The 19,762-nt window shown below is 52.4% G+C and overlaps 1 protein-coding gene across 1 annotated transcript; it reads right to left on the bottom strand.

Annotated features, from left to right (window-relative positions):
* Window positions 1–2,187: 2,187 nt before the first annotated feature.
* On the bottom strand, window positions 2,188–17,685 carry RBPJL (recombination signal binding protein for immunoglobulin kappa J region like; the record flags this gene model as incomplete). Its single annotated transcript, XM_083873193.1, has 13 exons — window positions 2,188–2,461; window positions 2,863–2,966; window positions 3,122–3,277; window positions 3,580–3,720; window positions 3,792–3,901; window positions 4,411–4,548; window positions 5,263–5,437; window positions 6,268–6,383; window positions 6,630–6,700; window positions 8,254–8,379; window positions 14,271–14,780; window positions 17,335–17,474; window positions 17,623–17,685. The coding sequence occupies 13 exons, from the start codon at window positions 17,683–17,685 to the stop codon at window positions 2,188–2,190; spliced, it is 2,124 nt and encodes a 707-aa protein (XP_083729319.1).
* Between the last annotated feature and the right edge of the window lie 2,077 nt (window positions 17,686–19,762).

Genomic DNA, 19,762 nt, shown 5'->3' with positions numbered 1-19,762 from the left:
GTGCGGGACCTGCTGTGAAAAGCAGATTAAAGGCAGCCTGAGGCCGGTGGGGGAAGGCAGGAGCCCCTCGAGGTCCCCCAGCCCGCCGCTGCCACCTCTCCCCTTTCCCCATGTGGCTTGAATTACTGCGGCTGTTTGCTTAATCCATCAGGCTTCAAGAATGAGCCACTCAGTGCTTTCTTGGCCTCTCCATCCAGCAAAGTGCTGCAAACATAACAAGGCAGGCTTGTTCCAAGCCCCTGAAGTCAATAAGCAATGCTCCTCTTGCCCTTTGGGTCTGGGTTAGTGCTAAATATAACCCAGGGTGCTTTCCATTCATAAAATGTGAATTATGTCCTGGCCTCTGAGGGAGGTAGCAGCTGAGGAGCCTGTGGGCTCTGGACACTGCTGATGCAGGCAGCAATCAAAAGGCTTCACCCCATCCTTTCACAGCCCTACAGCTCTTCACTGAGTAGATGGGGCAGGAAATGCTTTTGGGGGAAATATGGGGATCCTCTGTTCGGGTTGATTTTCTTGTATCTCACACTCGGGTGCATTAGGGCTGGGGTGGATTTGCTGGGGAGGTGAGTGCAGGGGATGGTAACTGTGGGCTGATGGGGTGGCCCAAGCAGCAGCAGCAGCACAGGGGAAGCCCCCACTGCCCCCACACCTGAGTAAGACACTCGAGCATTTTCCAGAAATGGGAGCAGTAGGGCCTTGTACCACTGCTCCCAACACCTAAGAGCACAGTAGGACTTTGCCACCTGCTCAAGGAACTTGCTTTTGAATCCCTTGTGATCTCCATGTGATCACCCTTCTTCTGTCCCTCAGCCTTTTCCTCCCCCAGCCCTTGGCTGTTGGCATGTGCTGTAACATTCTCCCAGTTTTTTCACAGCAGCTCCAGATGCAGAGATGTGTCTGCCAGCAGCTTTTTACCCTCAGTGAGGTTCCTGTTTTGGGGAAGAAGGAACCCTATCTCCTGGTGGAGGTTAGGGAGGTGCTGCCCCCTGGGAAGCCCTGGATGCTGGGGACCCGAGCTCTTGTGTTCCCATGGGAGCCAGGGGCAGGTACAAGCTGCAGAGGGAGGAGGCCAAGACTCCAGGCATGTCTGAGCATCTCCCTGCTGGTGGTCTGAGGCTCTAAGTCCTTTGCAGCCCCAAATTCAGCACCTGGAGCCACAGTGTGGCATGAGGTGCACACAAGGCTGAGGATGGACTGCATGCAGGGCAGTGCTGCATCTGAAACATTCCAGGTCACAGAAAACATGGAGGTAGTCTGGGTTCTGCTCCAGGGAGGCCCATCTGGGCATCCTGGGGTGCTGCAGGTCATGGGGGGCAGTGCTTCCCCTGCTCTCCTGCCCACTCCCCCAAGGTCAGGGTGGGTTGACTACCACTGTAGTCTGGCTGCTGGGTTGTTTCAAACCCCAGCTCAGGACTGCCAAACCAGAAGGTTTCCAGGTACACCATGGGCCTTTGGATGCCACAGAGATCTAAATAAAGCCTTTAAGACCTAATCTGCAAAATGCTCATGTCCAGCTCCAGGAAACCTGGCTGCTTTTTATGGCATCTAAATCAGCAGTTTCCTGCTGATGCCAGCACTGCATTTCTGCGTGCGTCTAATTGTGTAAAACAACAGAGCTTGGCAGAGCCACGCCAGCTAGGGAGGAGCTGGGTTTCACACTGAAGTTTTTTCTCTCTTTTTCCCTTTTCCTTCTTAAATAACCCCATTTGGGCCTCCAATAAAAAACCAAAACATCTGGTGCTGGGTATTTGGCTGGTGGGAAGCAGCTCCTGCTGAGCTGAAAAGCACAGCAGCGATGCAGGGATTCCTGGTATGGATCAGTAACACTTAAGGTCGCATTCAGGCATTATCCCTGTCCCTCCTGGCCTTTGAATATATGGACTGAGGACACTGAGGGAGCTGTGGTGCTCTATGCCAGCATGCAGATAAATCATGCTAGTCAGTAAAAAGGCAATTGAATCAGTAAAGAGTCCTTCAAGCCTGATTTATTGATGCTCTCATGTGAGATCTCAGCAGTGTAAGATGCTGCTGTGAGAAGGAGATAAATCAGTAGATCACAGGAGCATGGTGGTGTTTGATGAGTGGGGGGCAGGGCCACCCCAAGCCCTGGATGAGCCCCCCAGCATGGCTCAGGGCTGTTCCCCTTCCCTAGGCCAGTGGTGAGGCCAAACCTGCCTGCCCAGCCTGCTAGGTCTGCATGAAGAGGTGGAAGTTGGTCCTGGTAAACTCCTGGTGGATGCTGTCGAGTAATCTGTCTGAGTCCTGGGGAACATCTGAGAGGACCTGCTGCCCTGGGATGCAGCTCTGCTCCGGGGTGTAGGTGAATGTGAAGGAGCTGGAGTAGATGAGGCCATCGTCCCTGATCAGCAGGAGCGGGACCGTGATGGGATATCGCAGCCACCTCCAGTCACTGCCGAAGGCAGAGACATCAGGGACCACACACACCAGGGACTTGGGGCTCCTGGACACAGTGCAGGAGAGGAAAATGTGCATTAACCAAGGAAGGTCCTATGCCAGAGCAGCCAGCAGTGAGTGACTGCACTTCTCCATCCTGGACCTCAGTGTGAAGCTTCCTCTCTCCTCCCAGTCCTTCATTCCTCCCTGCCAGGCTTGCTTGGTTGTTTGCAGTTCCCTGAAATCCCTGTTGTCCCCCACCCACCCCAGACTGCAGCCAGGGCAGAGAAGAGGCATCAGGCTCATCCCTGCCTCTGCTTGCAGTGCTCATGCTTGCTCCTGCAGGATGGGCAGTGCAAGTGTCCTTGTCCCCAAGGTCTGCAGACGCATCCTTCCCAGGTCTGCCCAGCACAGCCCACACCTGGCTGCTGTTCTCTTCCTTCTGCCCAGCTCCCTCATCCATGTTACCTGTACATGGTCTCTGCTTCCACATCTCCGAACCAGACCTTGAGGTGTGCATGGAAATATTCCCCCTGTACCTCCAGCATGGCCACGTCCCCACCACCTGTGAGCTGTGACAGCAGAGAGTGTGGCAGAGTGAGCCAGACTCCTCCCACAGCATGTGCATCTTCTTCCCACTGCATCCCAAAGCTGGGAGATGCCACAGGGGCCAGGAGGCAGGGGGCAGGCAGGTGACAGGGAGGGGACAGCCTGTGGCTGTGCGGACCTGCAGGGCAGCGATGAGCGGCACGGGGCTGACGGGCTCCCGCACGCAGGCCAGGCTCTCGCTGAACGTGTATTCCACCGTCTCCGTGCTGATGATGGTCCAGCACGAGCCGTCGTTCAGCAGCTCCCGGTTGGCTTCCTTCGGGCAGGGAGATGCCTGTGGGGAGGGTCAGAGCTCCAAACACGCTGCAGTGGAGATGGTGGGGAATGGGCTGGGCTGCTTGGCTTCTGCCCTCAGTGTCCTGGTTCCAGCAAGTGACTGCTTTGCTCATGGGGAAATGGGGATCATGATTCTTTTCCAAAGACCTCAGTTTCAGTGTCCCAACCAAATCTTTACCATGTTCTGGCCTTAGTTTGGATGCAGACCCCTCCCAGTGACACGCTCCCCAGCCTGACACAACACAGGAGTTTGGAGAGGTGACAGCAAGCAGGTCCTCACCTGCCCCTGCACTGCCATACCTGGAACTGGATCACTTTGTCTGTGGAGAGGCACAGGTACATGCGGTCGCTGCCTTGGAACTGGAAGGCACACTTGTGGAGCTGGGAGATGGGCTCATCCACGTCCAGCATGGCGTACTGCTTCATCACCTTGCGGATGATCTGCGGGCGGCAGGTCCCGGCGTGGGCGGCCAGCTCTGTGTGAGCCTGACACCCGCCGGGACGGAGCTTACCAGGGGCGGCAGGGTGACGCCGGTGGCCGTGCAGACCAGCTGGACCACGGAGCCGTAGCGGATGTACCCCTCCCGCAGGGGGAACTCGCTCCGGGTGCAGCGCTCGTCGGCTGGACGGGAGGGAGAGAGGCAGAGTCACCGCCCGGGGGACAGGTTAACCCTGCTAGGCACGGGTCTGGCCGTGCTCCTGCTGCTTTCTTACTGCTTTCTTACTGCTCTCTTACTGCTTTCTCTTGGAGACACCACCATTCCCCGGGAGCCCGGGAGAGCAGGATGGGGATGCAGTACCTTGCAGGGGCACTGCTGGAAGCAGTGTGGGCAGGAATGCTGTTGGGTTCTGGCCTCTTCCAGGCAAGTCACTTGCTTGGATTTGTGAACCTCCAGAGCAGTACAGCTCTTGCTGCCCTGGTTACAGCCCCTGTGCCCTCAAAGCCAGTGGGAAATGTCCAGAGACACACCAGGAATGTCGGGCAGAGATGAGACTGAGGCAAATTCCTGCTCCCCCAGGTTAATTCCCACATTTTTTGCCCCCAAGAACTGGCATTGCAGAATGGGATACCCAGGGCTGGAGGCAGGCAGCTCTGGGCATGGTGGCATCAGTGTCCCCCGAGGTCCTTACCCAGGTGGAGGGTGAAGGCTGCCCACTGCCTGGCGCTGGCGATGAAGGCTCCCCCCTCCACGGACAGGTACCGCGTGCTGACGGTCTGGGAGCGCAGGCGGTTGAAGAGGGACACTTTGGAGCCTGAGGAGATGCAGACTGTGGGGAGAGGTGCCTGGGTTAGTGTTTGCCAGGACTGAATGATGGCTCTGTCATGCCCAGCAAGGACAGCCCTGGTTCCTGTGGTGCCCAGCCTGGCAGCAGCCAACACCCTCTGCCTTCACCAACACCACTGCCTTCCTCTCTGTGTGAGTGCAGGGGAGGCCCATGGTGTGTGGGCAACATTGATATCAGGGCATTACACCTCCTGATGGGTGAACCATTTGGAAATGAGACATCTCTATGTCACATACATCCCCTTTGGGGAGTTCCCTTAGGCTCTGGACCACCCCAGAGCCAAGCTGTGAGCAGAGGGCATCCCATCCTGGGCTGGCACCCACCTGTCACTGTAGGACATGAAAGAAAGGTGAAAAACTCCAAACATTTCAGAAGGAAAAGAGGATAGAAAAAAAAGCCTTTATTGTCTAATTCTTACTACCTTTTATAAGGTGCTCCCATACAGACTTAACATGATTGGTGACACCTCTTTAATCCTATTAGTTAAACTAGAGAAACAGCAAAACACCACCTGCAGAAAGACTGTTTTGAGAAAGGATAGTTAGTTGTTTGCCAAGATTGTTTGGAGAAGAAGCTTTCTTGAGAAATTTTTCCTTGGGAAAAAGTTAGCAGCTGCTAGCAGGCTAAAATCTCTCAGACTCAGAAATATCAGGCCCACACCTCCCTCCCTCCCCACAGAGCCCTTCCTGTACTCACGGTCCGTGTTCTTCAGGGACTGCTTCTTCTGCGAGGGCTTGGAGATGACCTTGATGAGTTTGCTGTGGAAGGTGCCGATCTCCTGCCCGTTGCTGAAGAAGAGCTTCAGGACCAGGCGGAAATGCTTGCGCTTGTCGGTGTCCGAGATGTACAGGGCCTTGGCACAGCTGAACCCCTGCCAGGGGCACAGAGGAGTGGTCACAGCTCCAGCCCCACCAGCTGTCCTCACCCTCCTCACTCCCCACGAGGACATAATAGCGCCCTTTCAACCAGCCCCGGGTTCATTTAAAGGGAGAAACGGCCAGAGATGTTATTACAGGTGGAATGAAGAGCTGGGGATCGGCAGAGACTTTATTTACACTAGGGGCAGAGTATTCCTTATGGAAACGAATGTTATGTGTGATTTATCCCACATAACATGAGAAATCACCCTGGGTTTATGGTTTCCCTCATCCTGCCCGATATGCTGTGCCTTAGCAGCAAGGCAAGCACTGTGGACAAAGGCTCTTTCTGTGAGGTTCCTGGCCTGCCTCAGACCCCGTGCTCTTTGGGGACCCCAGATAATGCTTTTTCTCCTTTTTTCCCCCTCCAATCAAAAGATGCCAGAACTCTGCTGAAGCTTTTGAACTTCGGGATCAACTGGGGGTTTTATTTAGCTGTTTATCTGCAAACAAAGGACCAGGCTTTAATTTTGTGACAAGCAGCAGTGCTTCTCATCAGGAGAAGGAACCAGGGCTGAGGGAACTGTGCAGACTTTGGCAGCCACAAGGCTGTCAACCTGAGAGATGTTTCCAGAGAAAGATGGGGATCTTTGGGCTGCCTGGATTGCTGCACATGCCACAACAGACTGGCAGAGCGGGAGTGGGGAGTTATGGCTAGGAGGAGAGAACTGTGACATGCTGAGGATGGGGAGGGTGTGACATCCCAGAGCGTGGGGTGATGCTGGTGACAGCCCAGCCCCTGCACGAGGAGGATCCCCACAGCCCCAGGGAGCCACAGGCTTACCTTTGCATCGGGCTGCTCCTCAAAGCTGAGCTTCTGTGTCTCCATCAGGCTGCTGCCCATGCTGTCCAGCCCCATGTACCCACACACCCGAAATCCAGCCTCTCCCAGGTCCCTGGCTGGAACAGACAAGGAAAAGCACCTTCCAGCCTCCCACACAGGCTCAGCTTCTCCAGGAGGGGAGCATGGCCAAGCTCTGGCCCTTCCTGAATCTGCACTCCAGGGGGCTCAGGCTTGAGCAGGAAAGGAGTTTGGGGGACCAAAACCAACATAGACTCACTGACCCCTTTGCAGAGGCAGAGTGCAGCTCTCCATGGTGCAGGAAGGGAGGGAGGAGAGGTCCAGGGCTGCTGCCCAGTGCTCACCTTTTACCTGCTCCTGCTTTAACTTCCAGCCTGGCCCACTCAAGTAAACACAAGGTGGGGGACAGAAAAACCTGCAGAGACAAGAGGGCATTTTCTCACTGCCCTTCAGCACCTGCAAAAGTGCTCAGGAGTGGCTGGGTGGCTGTGCTGAGAGCAGAGACCTTCACTGGGGATCACCAGCCCTGGGGACGACCCTACACCCCAGGAAGCACATGGAGCTCAGTGAGGGGCTGGGGATCCTCTGCCCTGCATGGCCTCCAGTGCCTGGTTCCAGCCTCAACAGCTGCCACACCTGGAAGTGCCACTGGTGGCCATGATCCCACCAGTGACAGGATGGCCCTGGGATGGGAGGACAGGGACCCTGGCACCCACACCTCCAGCTCCCCCAAAGACAGGGAACAATCACACCCTGCCTCTGCCTGACTGCCATGTGGGAGTTTCAGCAGGCTGGGAACAGAGTTTACATTCACAACCAGTTTTGGATCCTAGTGCAAATAAATCTATAGCCAGGAGTTTGGAAACCCATTTTCCTGTGTTTTATTTGGGTTTCCACTGTCTTTGCACTTGTGTGAATGGTGTAAATTCATCCTCTATTGATACTGGTTAAAGGACTAGCAGAGAAAACACCAGTATAGGGAGTTGAATATTTTGGAGCCCTAAAGTCCTGGGTACAGGTTTATTTAAACAACTCATCCACAGCACAGGCCCCTGACTGCCACTGTTAAGAAAAACAGCAGCAGCACCTTCAAACTTTAACCTGGGAGCTCTGGGCAGGTTTTCTCTCCCTTTTCAGTCCTGGTGTCTGATTTTCATGCTCATCCCTTGCACAGAGTCAGGGGCAGAGAAAAGAGGCTGTGATGAGAGGGAGATTCAGTCCTGAAATAACTTTTTTACCTGTGGAGCAGCAGCCCCTGTCAGGAGACTGGATGTGGTGAGAGCTGCGTAGGCACAGCCAGCCCATCCCAGAGCTGTCTCCTGGGGTCGCTGGGGTCTGGGTGGTTACACCTTGGAGGCTGAGCTTGTCTCCTCACAGCTATTCCATACTCGGTAATAACGGAGGAGTATTTATATCACAAGGATTAATGGGGGATTAATTACATTGCAGTGCCGCAGTCTGACGTCACTGCCAGGGAGTGGCAATTTTGGAGATTCGAGCCAGAACCTCAAGGTGTTTTTGCAGTGTGGGAAGGATTTTCAAATATAGCAGCTTTTTGGAGACCACTGGCATTGATGGAAACGCCCCAGCCCCTGCTGTGGCCATGTAGATTTTCAGACAGGAGTTACAAGGCAGTTTAAACACTTTCCTTCTTGGGGGGTGAGATTTGAATAGAATCTTGACTTCTTTTACTTTATCTTTCTTTATCGCTTCATGGAAAGAACCTAACCACTGGGAATGTCTAACTGGGATGGATGCAGGTTGGAGCTAATATCTTTTTTGTGTTATTCAGTTCACAGAGGCTAAATGATGGCTTTGGATGCAAAGATGTCATGAGTGAAGGCAGAGGGGATATGTCAGACAATTTGCTTCACCAGCTTAGATCAGTGAAATTCAGCAAGGCTGAAATCAAGCTTTAGGTAGCTGGGTTTAGAAGGGGCTGTTGGGGAAGCTGGAACCATCTCCCACCTTTTTTCGTTGCCGTAGGACTTCTGTGCAACCTTGGCATGCAGGATCAGCACAGTCTGGTCTGCTGGCAGCTGCAGGTACCTCCTCACGCTGTCCTGGAGCAGGCTGCCCTGGTATGGGGTGGATCTACAAGAACAGAATTTCCCTGGCACTGTGGCACCAGAGCCAGCTCTGCCCAGCCCTGCAGGGAGCAAAGAGCTCCCTCCATGTCCAGCCTGATGGGGTGGAGAAGGTGGGAAGGCTTTCCCATCAGAGAGCACTGCAGCTCAGCTGCTCCAAGAATGAGGCTAGCACTGAAAAAGGTAAAGTTTGGATGATGAAATAACTGCTTCATCAGTTTGCCACCGAACACACACACGACACTGCTAAGACTTCCAGCCCCATGCAATGGTGGCTATGCTCTAATTAATTATTAATTTATTTTTCCACCTGATGTGGTTATTGTTGTATGGCTTTTGGGTGAGTTGGGAAGCGATGCTGCTGAGCTATGAGTGCAGCTGGGGAACTGCCATGCCAGGTGGAGCCACTCGTTGGCTTCTGCAGGGGATGGTTGGGTGAAAATACCTGCATTGTTCTCTGAGACCTAAGAGGTAGGTGGTTCTGCTGATTGTTTCTGCTCTATTAACTAGAAGAAGTTCCAAAGCACCTGGCATTTAACTCTGCTAACTCGGTAGGCTGGGTGTTAACCAGCTGGAGAGAGATGAGGTGGGTCTGAGATGTTCTGCTCTGCCACCTGGGACACTTGTGCAAGGACTGGGGAGTGCAAGGGGGGAGAGCTCTGGGATGTCATGTCAGCCGTGGAGCCTTTCTGTGGTGCTGGCTTGCCTTCAGAGGAGGTGAGACTACCCACTGAACAGCACCAGCCCCTGCCCTGCTGAAAGCCCCTAAACCCCCTGAGTTTGGGACAGGAGCATTCCCTGAGTTTGGGATATTTGACTGGATAAGATGAAACCAGAGGAGAAGGATGAGGAGATGCCTGTGTGGGAGTCTCTCCTTGGCACATCTGTGGCCACTGGGAACACTGCTCCTACTGAGAGGACCCAGCCTGGCTGGTGATGACTCTCCTATCAGACAGAGGTAAAGCAGTGGCCAGAGAAGGCTGGGAAGCCCCAGCCCCAGTGAAAAACATCACAGAGTAACTGTGAGAGAGCATCTGGGGGCTGTGGGCAGCACTGGGGGATGACTCAGAGGAGAAGGGGTGACAGTAGGGGCATCAGCCACGGCCACACATGGAGGAACTTGCAAAAGGTGTGCAGGGGAGCATTCCCATTAAACACAGTCTCTCTTCCCCTTAAATGGGCTAGAAATGGAGAGAAGTTGAGAGCATAAATGATTAGATGTGTGAAGAGAGGTAAGCCTGGTCCTGCCATCACCCCAAGGCAGGGTCCTCGTGGTGAGCTCCTCTGGGCTCAGAGGCCAGAGCAAACTCCCAAGGGGAGAAGCTGCAAGCAGTCATCCCAAAAAACCTTCTAGAAGAGTTTGCCTGCCAGCTGTTCTTCCCAGTGCAATACTTTTAAAAAGGCTGTGCCCTTACAGCTTTTAGCTCCCATGTTGGAATTCACTTTAAGCTCATATCACTTCAGTTCCAGCTTTCCCACCTTTGGATGGAGCTGATGCTCTCCTTTGGTATGAGGCAGAAAAACACATATTCCATACAAGCAAATATTTACCATTGTCTTCTCTGAGCAGTGCCACAGGGACCTGACACTTTGCACTGCACAGATGTGCTCTGTTTGGTTACCAGAAGGGCAATATAATCTCCTGCCCTCCTTGTTCCCAGTTCTTTATCCTAGATGTGTTATTGGATCACTAGTAAACATAAATCAACAGAGCCCTGCCAGAATCAGATTTACAGCCAGGGCCAGTGTCAGTGTCACCCACAGCATTAACTGCTACTCTTTGCCTGGAAAATGAATATTTTATGGCCATTCCTGACTGCAGAGCACCAGGCTCTGCTCCTGTGGCAGCCCCAGAGCTGCTGCCAGCACAGGGCTCTGGGCTTAGCCCTGGCTCACCCCACAGCACTCATGGCAAGGCAGGAAGAGCTCCTTTGCCAAGGCTCTACCTGTTCCCTCCATTGTGGTGCTGGGAGACTCCTGCTCCAGCACAATGAAACAGAGATTTATCAATCAGTGTCCCATCAGAGGCTGCTCCATGGTGGGTCACTCAGTCTTGCTGAAAAGTTTCACTCCACCTTCTAGCCAATGAATAGTTTATATCTCTGTACAGCCAAAGAGATCCCGTAAGAAAGTTATTTAATCTTTTTCCACAATGGCAATCTGCAGCTGTTTCACTCCTCTGCCGCCAAGCAATGGTGTGATTTCAGCTTTGATCCGTCTTTGCTATTTTTCCCTTCATATAAAAAGCACTATTTGGGAATCTCTCAGCAAAAATCTGGGTTGGTGTGGTTTTTTTTTTTTTTTTTTTTTTTTTTTTTTTTTTTTTTTTTTTTTTCAGAACAACTGATTATGACTGGGATAAGTGTGGAAATGTATCAAGGAAATTGGCCTGACCCTGGATAATCTTTTACACTAATGCAACACAGTGTTAAATGAGTACTGAACCTTGCTGGCTCTGCTCAGTAGCATTTCACCCTCAGTTTGTCAGAGACAACGGGCACACAGCAGGGAAGAGCCAGGCTGGGTGTGTGAATTTTTTCCTGGTGAGTCTCATCGTTCAGTGTGCTGTGTAAAATTAGGAGTATAGCTTTAGGTCCTTGTGTCTCAGCTGCAGAGCCACGTGCTGCATCCCTGTGAGTGTCACCAATGCAGTCACCAGTGCCCATCCACATAGCTTGGGGTCTCCCTGTGGGGCTCCTCTGCCATTAACCCCTTGGCAAAGCAAGGAACAGCCTGGTACGGAGGCCAGACAGTGGCAGGGAGTGTTCAGGAGCTAATTGCCAAACCCTGTGGATTAAGACGTGTGCTGACAGCATGGGCTGCAGCAATGCCTGCTCTGCAGAGCCTCCCGCAGCACTGGCTCAGGGCAGGGCCAGGCTTGTGCAGGTATCACTGCTTCCTGCCATCCTACATAATGCCAGAGGCACGTGGGTCACTGCCTGGAGCTTATTTAGGAGCCTTCTGGAACAATTACCCACATGCTACTTACTGCTTGAATTGGGAATGTGCACACCAAAGACAGGCAAACAGACAGTGGCTCTTCAGATCTGATATCCAGCTGGAGGAACAACTACCTAGAAACTTGGCTTTCTTCTCTTTGTCCATTCTCTGCAGCCCTTACCTTCCAAATTTTGGGGCTAAATTGTGCCAGTGACGCACTTCTGAACAGTGCTTGCCATTCTGCCCACAGAGGCGACCACCCAGCATCCATCATCTGGTTTAAATTTATCTTCAGAGAGTCAAAGGGCTATTGCTAAAGCAGCTCAGTATACCCACTTGGCTCCTTCTGGCACCTACAGCCTCCTCAGGGTTACAGAGAATTATTCACTCCCTTCTGACATTTATTATATTAAATTATTAAAATGCTTTGGTTGTAGTGCAGTGTTAGTTCAGTGTCATGTTAGCAGCACCACACGGGCCGGGCTCTTACAGCTCTCACTAAAAGCTGCCTTTTCAGAGCCTGAGGTCTTGGCTGGGGCTCCACTGCTCTCCACACAGTTGGGCATTATGTAGAATGAAGTGGGGGGGGGGGGGGGGCGGAGAGTGAGGAGGGATCCACCATCTTTCTCCTACACTGATTTCTGGAAGGCTTTCCCCTTCCCTGCTCAGCCTGGCACCACTTACCAAGGCTTTTCCTTTGCTTTAGGTCAGGATGTGCCTCAGGAGAGGGTGTGAGTGCATTTGTGGTGCATCTCTAGGGTGGCTCTGCCCTGGGGCTTGAGGTGGGAGAGACCCAAGTTACACTGAGGGATTTGCAAGCTCTGGCCAGGTTTGCTGTGCCCACTCCCATGGGAAATGAAGCAGAAAAGGAGGAGTGCTCTGTGTGCTTCCCACAGGAGACACACAGCTGGACCACCTTGCAAAGGGCTGTTTCATGTGGGCATACAGGGAACCCAGACAGGCGCCGGGAGGCTTTGGTAGGGTTGGACCCCACAGTCCCATCCCTGATTTTAGGAGAACTGATGTTTAACACCACAGATGAAAATTATCCCTCTCTCTCCCAGCAGCAAGTGTGTTCAGGGGCATCACTCAGTGCTTTGTCCTGCCTCCAGCTGGGGAATGCTGCTCCCCGTGTGGGACATACCCTGGTCCACACATCACCTCTATGTGTGCACCCTTGGGCAACTGCAGGAGAATAAAAAGCTCTTTACAAGCACTGGGAGAAGCAAACTGCCCTCTGCCCTGCTCCTTTTCAGTTCAACGAGCTTCACCAGCTCAGCCTGCTGAGGAAGGGATCTGATATATTTGGTCCCCTGGGAATGAAAGTACCCGACCCTGGAGACCAAAATACAATCCTGGCAGCTATTGTTTAGAAACTGGGTCTTCAAATCACCTCTTTATACAGGAGCTGTAACTCACAGTAACAGTGTCCCCAAGCGCAGGTAGCGCTGAATTGAAGTGCAGAGATTAATTTGCTGGTTTCCCCCCCGCAAAAAAAAGGAGCTGCAGTTTGCCTTGCTCAGGACACAGCTGCCCTGAAGCTTGCTGGGGACTTGCTGCCACAGAGGGCAATTGTTCTTCCCTCAGTTTGGGGAAACCAAACATCCTAATAAAAAATATCCATTTTAGAGGTCTGGGTTATATTTTATGCAGATCAGGGGAGAAAATGCCTGCAGTGCTCTTGGGTATGGAGTCAAGGCAATGTTTATGCAAAAGGAAAAGCCATTAGAAATCACAGAAATGAGAAGCCTGCAGTTTCTGGCTTCCCTCATTTTTCAATACCTCCTTTAATCCAGACCAACCCAACCCACAGCCCTTGTATATGCATGGGTATTTATAAATCCCGTATTTTCCTCACTGCACACACAAGTGAAATTCAGCCTTTTCTAGGCCTGGGGGATTTATGGACCACACCAAGGGCAAACAGCGGCGAGAGCAGGAAGCACGAAACGCCTGTGGCAGTGAGCTCTGCAGGGAGCAGGGGCCAGCCAGGGTGGGCACCCCAGCACCACCAACACCCCCAAAATGCCCCAGTTTGATAATGCACTACTGGCACTTCTCCTAGAAAATTCAGACAGTGGGGGTGATTTACTGGAGTAAATTTCTCTGCTCCTCGTGTGCAGAGAGGGAGGGAAGTGCTGTTAAAGCACCACAACACAGTTCTGTAAAGCACTAAAGGTGGTTCCTGCCACCACCAGATTATCTAAGTGCTGGGAGAGGTGGAGGACTGGGAAGGTCTAGTCCAGGGTTTCTAAGAAGCCTCTGCTGATGATCTCCAATGCACATCAGTTCACCTTCTCGATGGAAGCTTAACCTGAGGCTCTACAGCCCTCCAAGCTCTGCTCTGCAGTTTCCTGGTTCAAACTCACCTCCCCACACTGCAGCCACTGTCTGCTCATGTTTCCTAAACTTCCAGGACACTGTAGGTCAAATGGATATTGAGCTTAGACTCTCCTTTTTCCATGAACTTTTGAGTTTAAGGGGCTTCCAGGTGCACTCCCCCAGGAGGAGAAAAGACAGTAAAAGGGAGAGAGAAAAAAAAAATAGATAAAAGAAAAAAAAAAAAAAAAGATAAAAGAATACTATAAAATAAAGAAAATAAAGGGAAAAAATAAGAAAGAGAAATAAAGAGGTAAAGAAAGAAAAATAGAGAAAAAAAAAGGAGAAAAAAGGAAAATAAAGCACTAAAATCATCAGGGCACCACCCCGGTGAGCCCAGGGCCGTCCCGGGCGCGCACCCTCCGGTGCCGGCTCCACCTGCGCGCAGCTCCCGCGGGGACCCGCAAGCGGGGCGGGGGCAGGTGGGAGCCCCGAGCCCCCCCGGCTGGCCCACCCCGCTCCCAGCGCTGCCCCGGGGCCGGGCCGTGCCCGCCCCGCCGCCCCCCCGCTCCCCCGCCCCGTTAAAGGCCGGCGGGGCCCCGCCGCCTCCGCCCCGCACCGCCCGCCCCGCACCGTTACCTGAGCCAGCAGCGCGGCGGGGAGCGGCCGGACAGGGGCTCCGCGGGCACCGCCGCCCCTGCCCCGGGGAGAGGAGAGGAGAGGAGGGTGAGTCCGGTCCTGGTTCCGATCCCCGTCCCGATCCCCCTCCCGAACCCAATCCCGATCCCGATCCTTATCCCGATCCGGATCCGATGCCTATCCTGGTCCCGGTCCTGGTCCCGACCCCGATCCCAGTCCCGAACCCAATCCCGATCGCGATCCCAATCCCGATCCCAATCCCCATCCCGATCCCGATCCGCACCCGATCCCACCCGGATCTGATCCCGACCCTGGTCCCGATCCCGCTGACAGTCCCGGTGCCAGCCCGGCCCGGCGGGGCTGTGCACAGCACCGAGCGCTCCCGCGGGGTTTGGCAGCCCCCGAGGGGGCTTTTCCCTGGAGCGGCGCTGGCAGGAAGGGGAGCGGCGATCCTGGGCGCCAGGAGCAGAAAGCAAAGCCGGGAGGGGGGGAGAGCATAGAGAGCATAACCTTTGCCCCAAAGGATTTTCCCTCCCATCTGTGGGCCGGAGCCTTCCCGACCCCCGGGCCAGGAGCAGGTCCCCGCGGCGGGGCCGGGCTGTGCTCGGGGGGACAGATGGGGCGCGGCACCCGCTCGGCCCCTCGTGCTGTGTGTGTGTGTGAGGGATGTGAGCTCCTCCAGGCTGCCTGCCCTGCTCACCTTTTGCCCAGCTGCCGGGCAGGTCCCTGCTTATACAACTGAGGATCTCTTAGCAGGGAATGACAGGGTCTGGTACACCTGGGCAAGGTGTACTGAGCAACAGGAGAGCGAGATCCTGCAGGAGGATAAGCTCAGAAGTGTACTCTTAAGTTTGTTTTGCACCGTTTCTGCACGACTGGAAAATTGGGTCTGTGCATGCTCGTTTGCACGAGCAATCACCCACCTTTGGCTTATCATTCCAGCCGTTTCACAGGATAAAATTAGCTCTGGGCACTTCTGTTCCAAGCAATTACATGGGAAAACTTGTTTGGAAAATCAGATTGTTGTGCACTCATGGTGTTTGTGTGGACACACTCGTGTGAGCTGAGTGGGGCTGTGCAGATACACAGTGTGGTGTGTGTGCTCTGCTGGGGTTTTGCCCCTGGCTCTGCAGGGACAGCCTTTGCTGTGGTGCAAGAGCTGCTGAATCTGTTCAGGAGGGAGGCTGCAGAGTGGGAATTGGTGTGGTTGAAGAGAATGGCAGAGGAAACAGGACTGTCCTGTGTCAATGGAAGCCACCACCTGTGTGCAGTGGGACTGAGGGGAGCAGGGGTCCATGAGAGGGGCCTGTTCTCAGCCCCAGCTCTGAGACAAGGCACAGGGCTTTGCCTCTTTTGCTTAAACACACTGGATTTTTGCTTCAATTAAATCCAGATTATTTATAAAGTTATTACGAAGTTCTCCCTTTGGGATCCCTCTCTGTGGGACCCTCTGTAGCATCTCTTGATAGTAAAGATTTTTCTTTTTATTTTTTGAAGAATGGGAGCAGTTAATCCCAGGCAGTGAGTGTGCAGGTTCTCAATAACAAGTAGAAACTGGATTTCACAAGCAGATTCTTGCGATCTCTGCAGGAATTCATTAGATTTCTGTTGATATCAGCAAAAAGCTTCAAGTGTGGGGAAATCTCTCAGATCTCAGCCCTGATATTTGCCACCAGGATATGGATAAATTCAGCCTCATCCGAAATGCAAATTCCTCTCTGGAAACCACGTGAACAGATCCTGGTATTTGCAGTAAAACAATACTTTTCATCGAAGCAGGCAGGATATTGCTGCATCCAACGGGAAGAGGCTGTTGTTGATTTTTGTGGAAGTTGTAACTTTCATTTGTTGTTGAAGAATTAAAGAAACCATATGTGCTCAGCACAAGATGGGCTCGGGAGCTGCCCTGGTTGGCAAACAGAGGAGCTGTGGCCAACAAGGCAGCTCGTTGTAGGCAATCTGTGGTCACAGGAGATGTTTGTGCTCTGATTGCTCATAACATAGCGTTTCCCTTGAGGTTGGCATTAGGGGTTAAAGGTTTTCAAGAGAAGTCTTTGTTTAAACATCTTTAAAGTTTCCAATAGGGGCCCCTTTGTTCGCTCTGGAGCAGCGTGCCTGCCTTGTTAAAAACTCAGCACTCATAAAATGCCATTTACAAATGCCTGGTGAATAGGGCTGAAACACGGAGGGGAGATAAATAGAGTTTGTATCTACACACACACGGGACTTACAGACAAGCCCTGCCATGAGTGAGTAAAAGGGACCTAGAAAAAACATGGGAAAAAAAAATAGATGGAGTGGTGCTTATAAAGAAACTTATAAAAGTCAGCTACTCCCCCTGCACCACTTGGGCCCTTTAATGCCAGATGTCTCCTCCAGCCGAGCCAGGAGGCTGAGTGGCTCCTGACACTCGTCAATACCTCTCAGTAATCGTGTTTTCTACACTTTGGGCCCAAACAGTAGCAAATTGAGCACTTGGGCTCCATCAGGAGCTCATGCAGCTGCCATAAGGGCTCCACTGGTGTGCTGGGCACGGGGACCCTGACCCAGTGCTCCCCATTGTCTGTGTAATGGACCAGCTGTGGGCGGGTGAGCATCGTCCCTCTGTAGGTACTCACAGCACAGATGTACCTTTAGGTGCCAGGTAATGTTTTCAGCTCTTTGAAGGCTTTGGTTCTCTCCTGTCTTGGCTAAACAGAAAGGGTTTAAAAGCAGCTCTGTTAAAGCAGGAGAGGGTAGAGGTGTGTGCTCAGGAGACTCCAGAGACTGGTTCATAGCGATGGCAGTGTTTCCATGTGGGATGCTCCAGACTGCTGTGTCTTATCCTGTGTCTGAATCTTCTGTGGTTCTCACACAGCTTGTCCTTCCTGGTGTTTTCTACTGGAGTCAGAATTCATCTTCCCCACCAATATTCTGTCTTTGCCTGTCTATCTGCAAACTTCTGATCCTCTTGCCTTGCAGGCCCCTGCTTGCACATGAGTCCATCCCTAACCTGGTCCCTCTGGTGCCCCTCAGGGAAATCCATAGGGCTCAGCTGTTGTCCCTTGCAGGGAGGTGGCAGTACCTTGGTTTCTCTGCAGACTTCAGTTTTTCTGTCTCTGGGCTGTGTTGTGCTTTGCCAGTGTGTAAATTCAGGAGTCTTTGAGTGTAGTCTGTGGACCCAGAGGAGTCCATGGTCTGTGGCAGGAACCAGTGGGAGCAGATCTGTTGAGAGCAGAGATAACCCCCTGTACAAGAGTCTCTGTCTGGGCTGGAAAATTAGGCAAGCTCCAGACATGGAAAAACGCTGCCTTTGGGAATTCACAGCTCATACACCTGCAGCTGGACTTGGATGTCTTCCCCAAAGTGTTACCTGCTCTTCAGCGTGGGCAGGAGGGAGGCCACAGCCCACTGGTGAAGCTCTTCTCTGGTCCATCTCCTAACGGGTGACGGCATCCCAGTCCCAGGGCAGCAGATCTCCTGCTGCCAGAGGGATGTGGAAGCTGTGAAGTTAGGTGTGAGACATTTCCTGTGTTACCTTTGGGGCTGTCCCTGTGAAAAGCATCTACACAAAGCTTTTCTGTTCTGAGGAGGGACAAAAAGTCCCCGCGTGCCTTTCTGCAGCTGCCAAACGCTCCTCACCTTCTGCTATTTCAATTAAACACATAGCAGGATGGGCAGGATAAAGGGGAGAGGCACAAGAATATTCTCCTGGCGTGCTTTCTTATGCCAACACATTGAGTCACATCTCTAGAGTGAGAAATATGATATAAAGATTTAGAGAAGGAGGTCAGGCAATGAATCCATGATTGCTGGGCTGGAATAGCAGGCGGTCTCTGTGGTTGTCTGTGCCATGTAAACTTCCTGGAGGTCAGCTGGGGATAGTGGTCCCAGCAGATCTGGGAGACAGATGCCCTGCTAGTAACTATCAGTCTCATACCAGCTCTGCTGCATCAGGAGCTCAGTTGACAAACTCTGCACCAGCCCAGTGGCTGATCTGGGCCATGACTCTTTTCCTTTGTGGTTGAACATGCATATTTCTGGTGGAAAAAAATGCTCTCTAACACCTTCCTCCCAAAACAAGAACTTGGGCAATGGATTGCTGCGTCAGCTTCTGGATGACCAGGACATCCTTCTCTCCAAAGTTTGAAGTCTCTTGGCCCAGCTCAGCTGTCCTCCAAGGACTTGTTTGTAGAAAAGCATTTGCTTTTTAAAGAGAGTCAGTGAAGTGTCCCCTGTTGATCATTCTTCATCAAAATCAAAGTATTCCAGTTTTGTTGAAAATAGCAGTCAGGAGATGGGCTGAGTTTGCCTGTTGTGCAGCTCAAGGGACAAGTGCAGCCTAAATGTCTTGAGTGGGACAGAGAGGAACAGAGAAATGGCACCAGCAGTCCTGAAACAGGAGCCATCTCTGACATGATTAGTTGAACAAGGAGATTTGGCAGACGTATTTTCCTCTTGCCGTGTTTTCCTCTTGGCTAGATCTTTAACATTTTAATTTGCAAGTGAATGTGGCTTTTATTTGTGGCAGCTGTTGCCGAAGCAGCCCAGGTACAACTTGTTTCAGTGCAGGACTGTCTGGGCAAGAGGCTTTCCTGCCAGGTGAGTTCCAGAGCACTGGCAGCTCTTTCAGAGATAGACTGATAACAGAGAAAGATGCCATGTACTGTTGTGGAGAACATCTAGAAGGGGATGCTCTGTCCCTTGCTATACCCAGCATTTCCTTCCCAAGGGGATTTCAAATGTCATGTCACAGTATAAACCTGCCAGGCCTTGTATGAGTCTGTGAGCTGTGAGTCAAAGACATCTGTTACTGCAAAAGGACCTGGTCAAGAAACCCATCCTCCCCCCGCCCTCCCTGTGAATATACAGGAGTGGGTCCCATAAAACGGTGAATAGGCTTTTGTGGGGAGCAAGCAGAGCAAAAAAGAAGTTCCTTCTGCATCCAGCAAGGTTTTCCTGTTACAGCACTCCTGCTGATTTGCTCCTGTTGGGTTTGGAGCCTTGATGTGCTGTTGGAGAAATACAGCCTTGTTTTTCAAACAACGTGTCCTTCCAGGTGGCACTTGGCCCAGTAAAGCTGCCACAGAGTTGTAACTGGAGAGCTCTGCTTTGTCCTGGAAAGAGTCTGCTCTGGTTCTCCCACATGTGTTTGGGAAAAACCAAGGACACATCAGTCCTTAAACTGGGAGGAAAAACCCTTTTGGGGCTGGATATTCATGCTATTTCCATGGTCTTGATGTGCCTATGGTCCCTGAGTCTTCTTTGCTCTAAAAACTGCATTGCTGTCCTCTCTGGTGGGATTTGTCTTTCATCACCCAGCTGATGTGGGGGATGAGCACCAAGATCTTGGAGCTGTGATTGAGTGAAAGGTCAATGCTGCCTGTAAAGTGGTCCTGAGGGTGGATTCAGTGCTGGTGAGCAGCAGAGGAAGCACTGAGCCAGGCATCTGCAAGCAGAGAGCACCTGGAGATTGGGGATTATGTTGGGAGAAACCAACCTTTGGGCAGCTC

This window comes from Zosterops lateralis, assembly GCF_965231275.1.
Source record: "Zosterops lateralis genome assembly, chromosome: 16".
Classification (NCBI taxonomy): domain Eukaryota; kingdom Metazoa; phylum Chordata; class Aves; order Passeriformes; family Zosteropidae; genus Zosterops; species Zosterops lateralis.
This window is presented reverse-complemented; position numbering and strand designations above follow the sequence as displayed.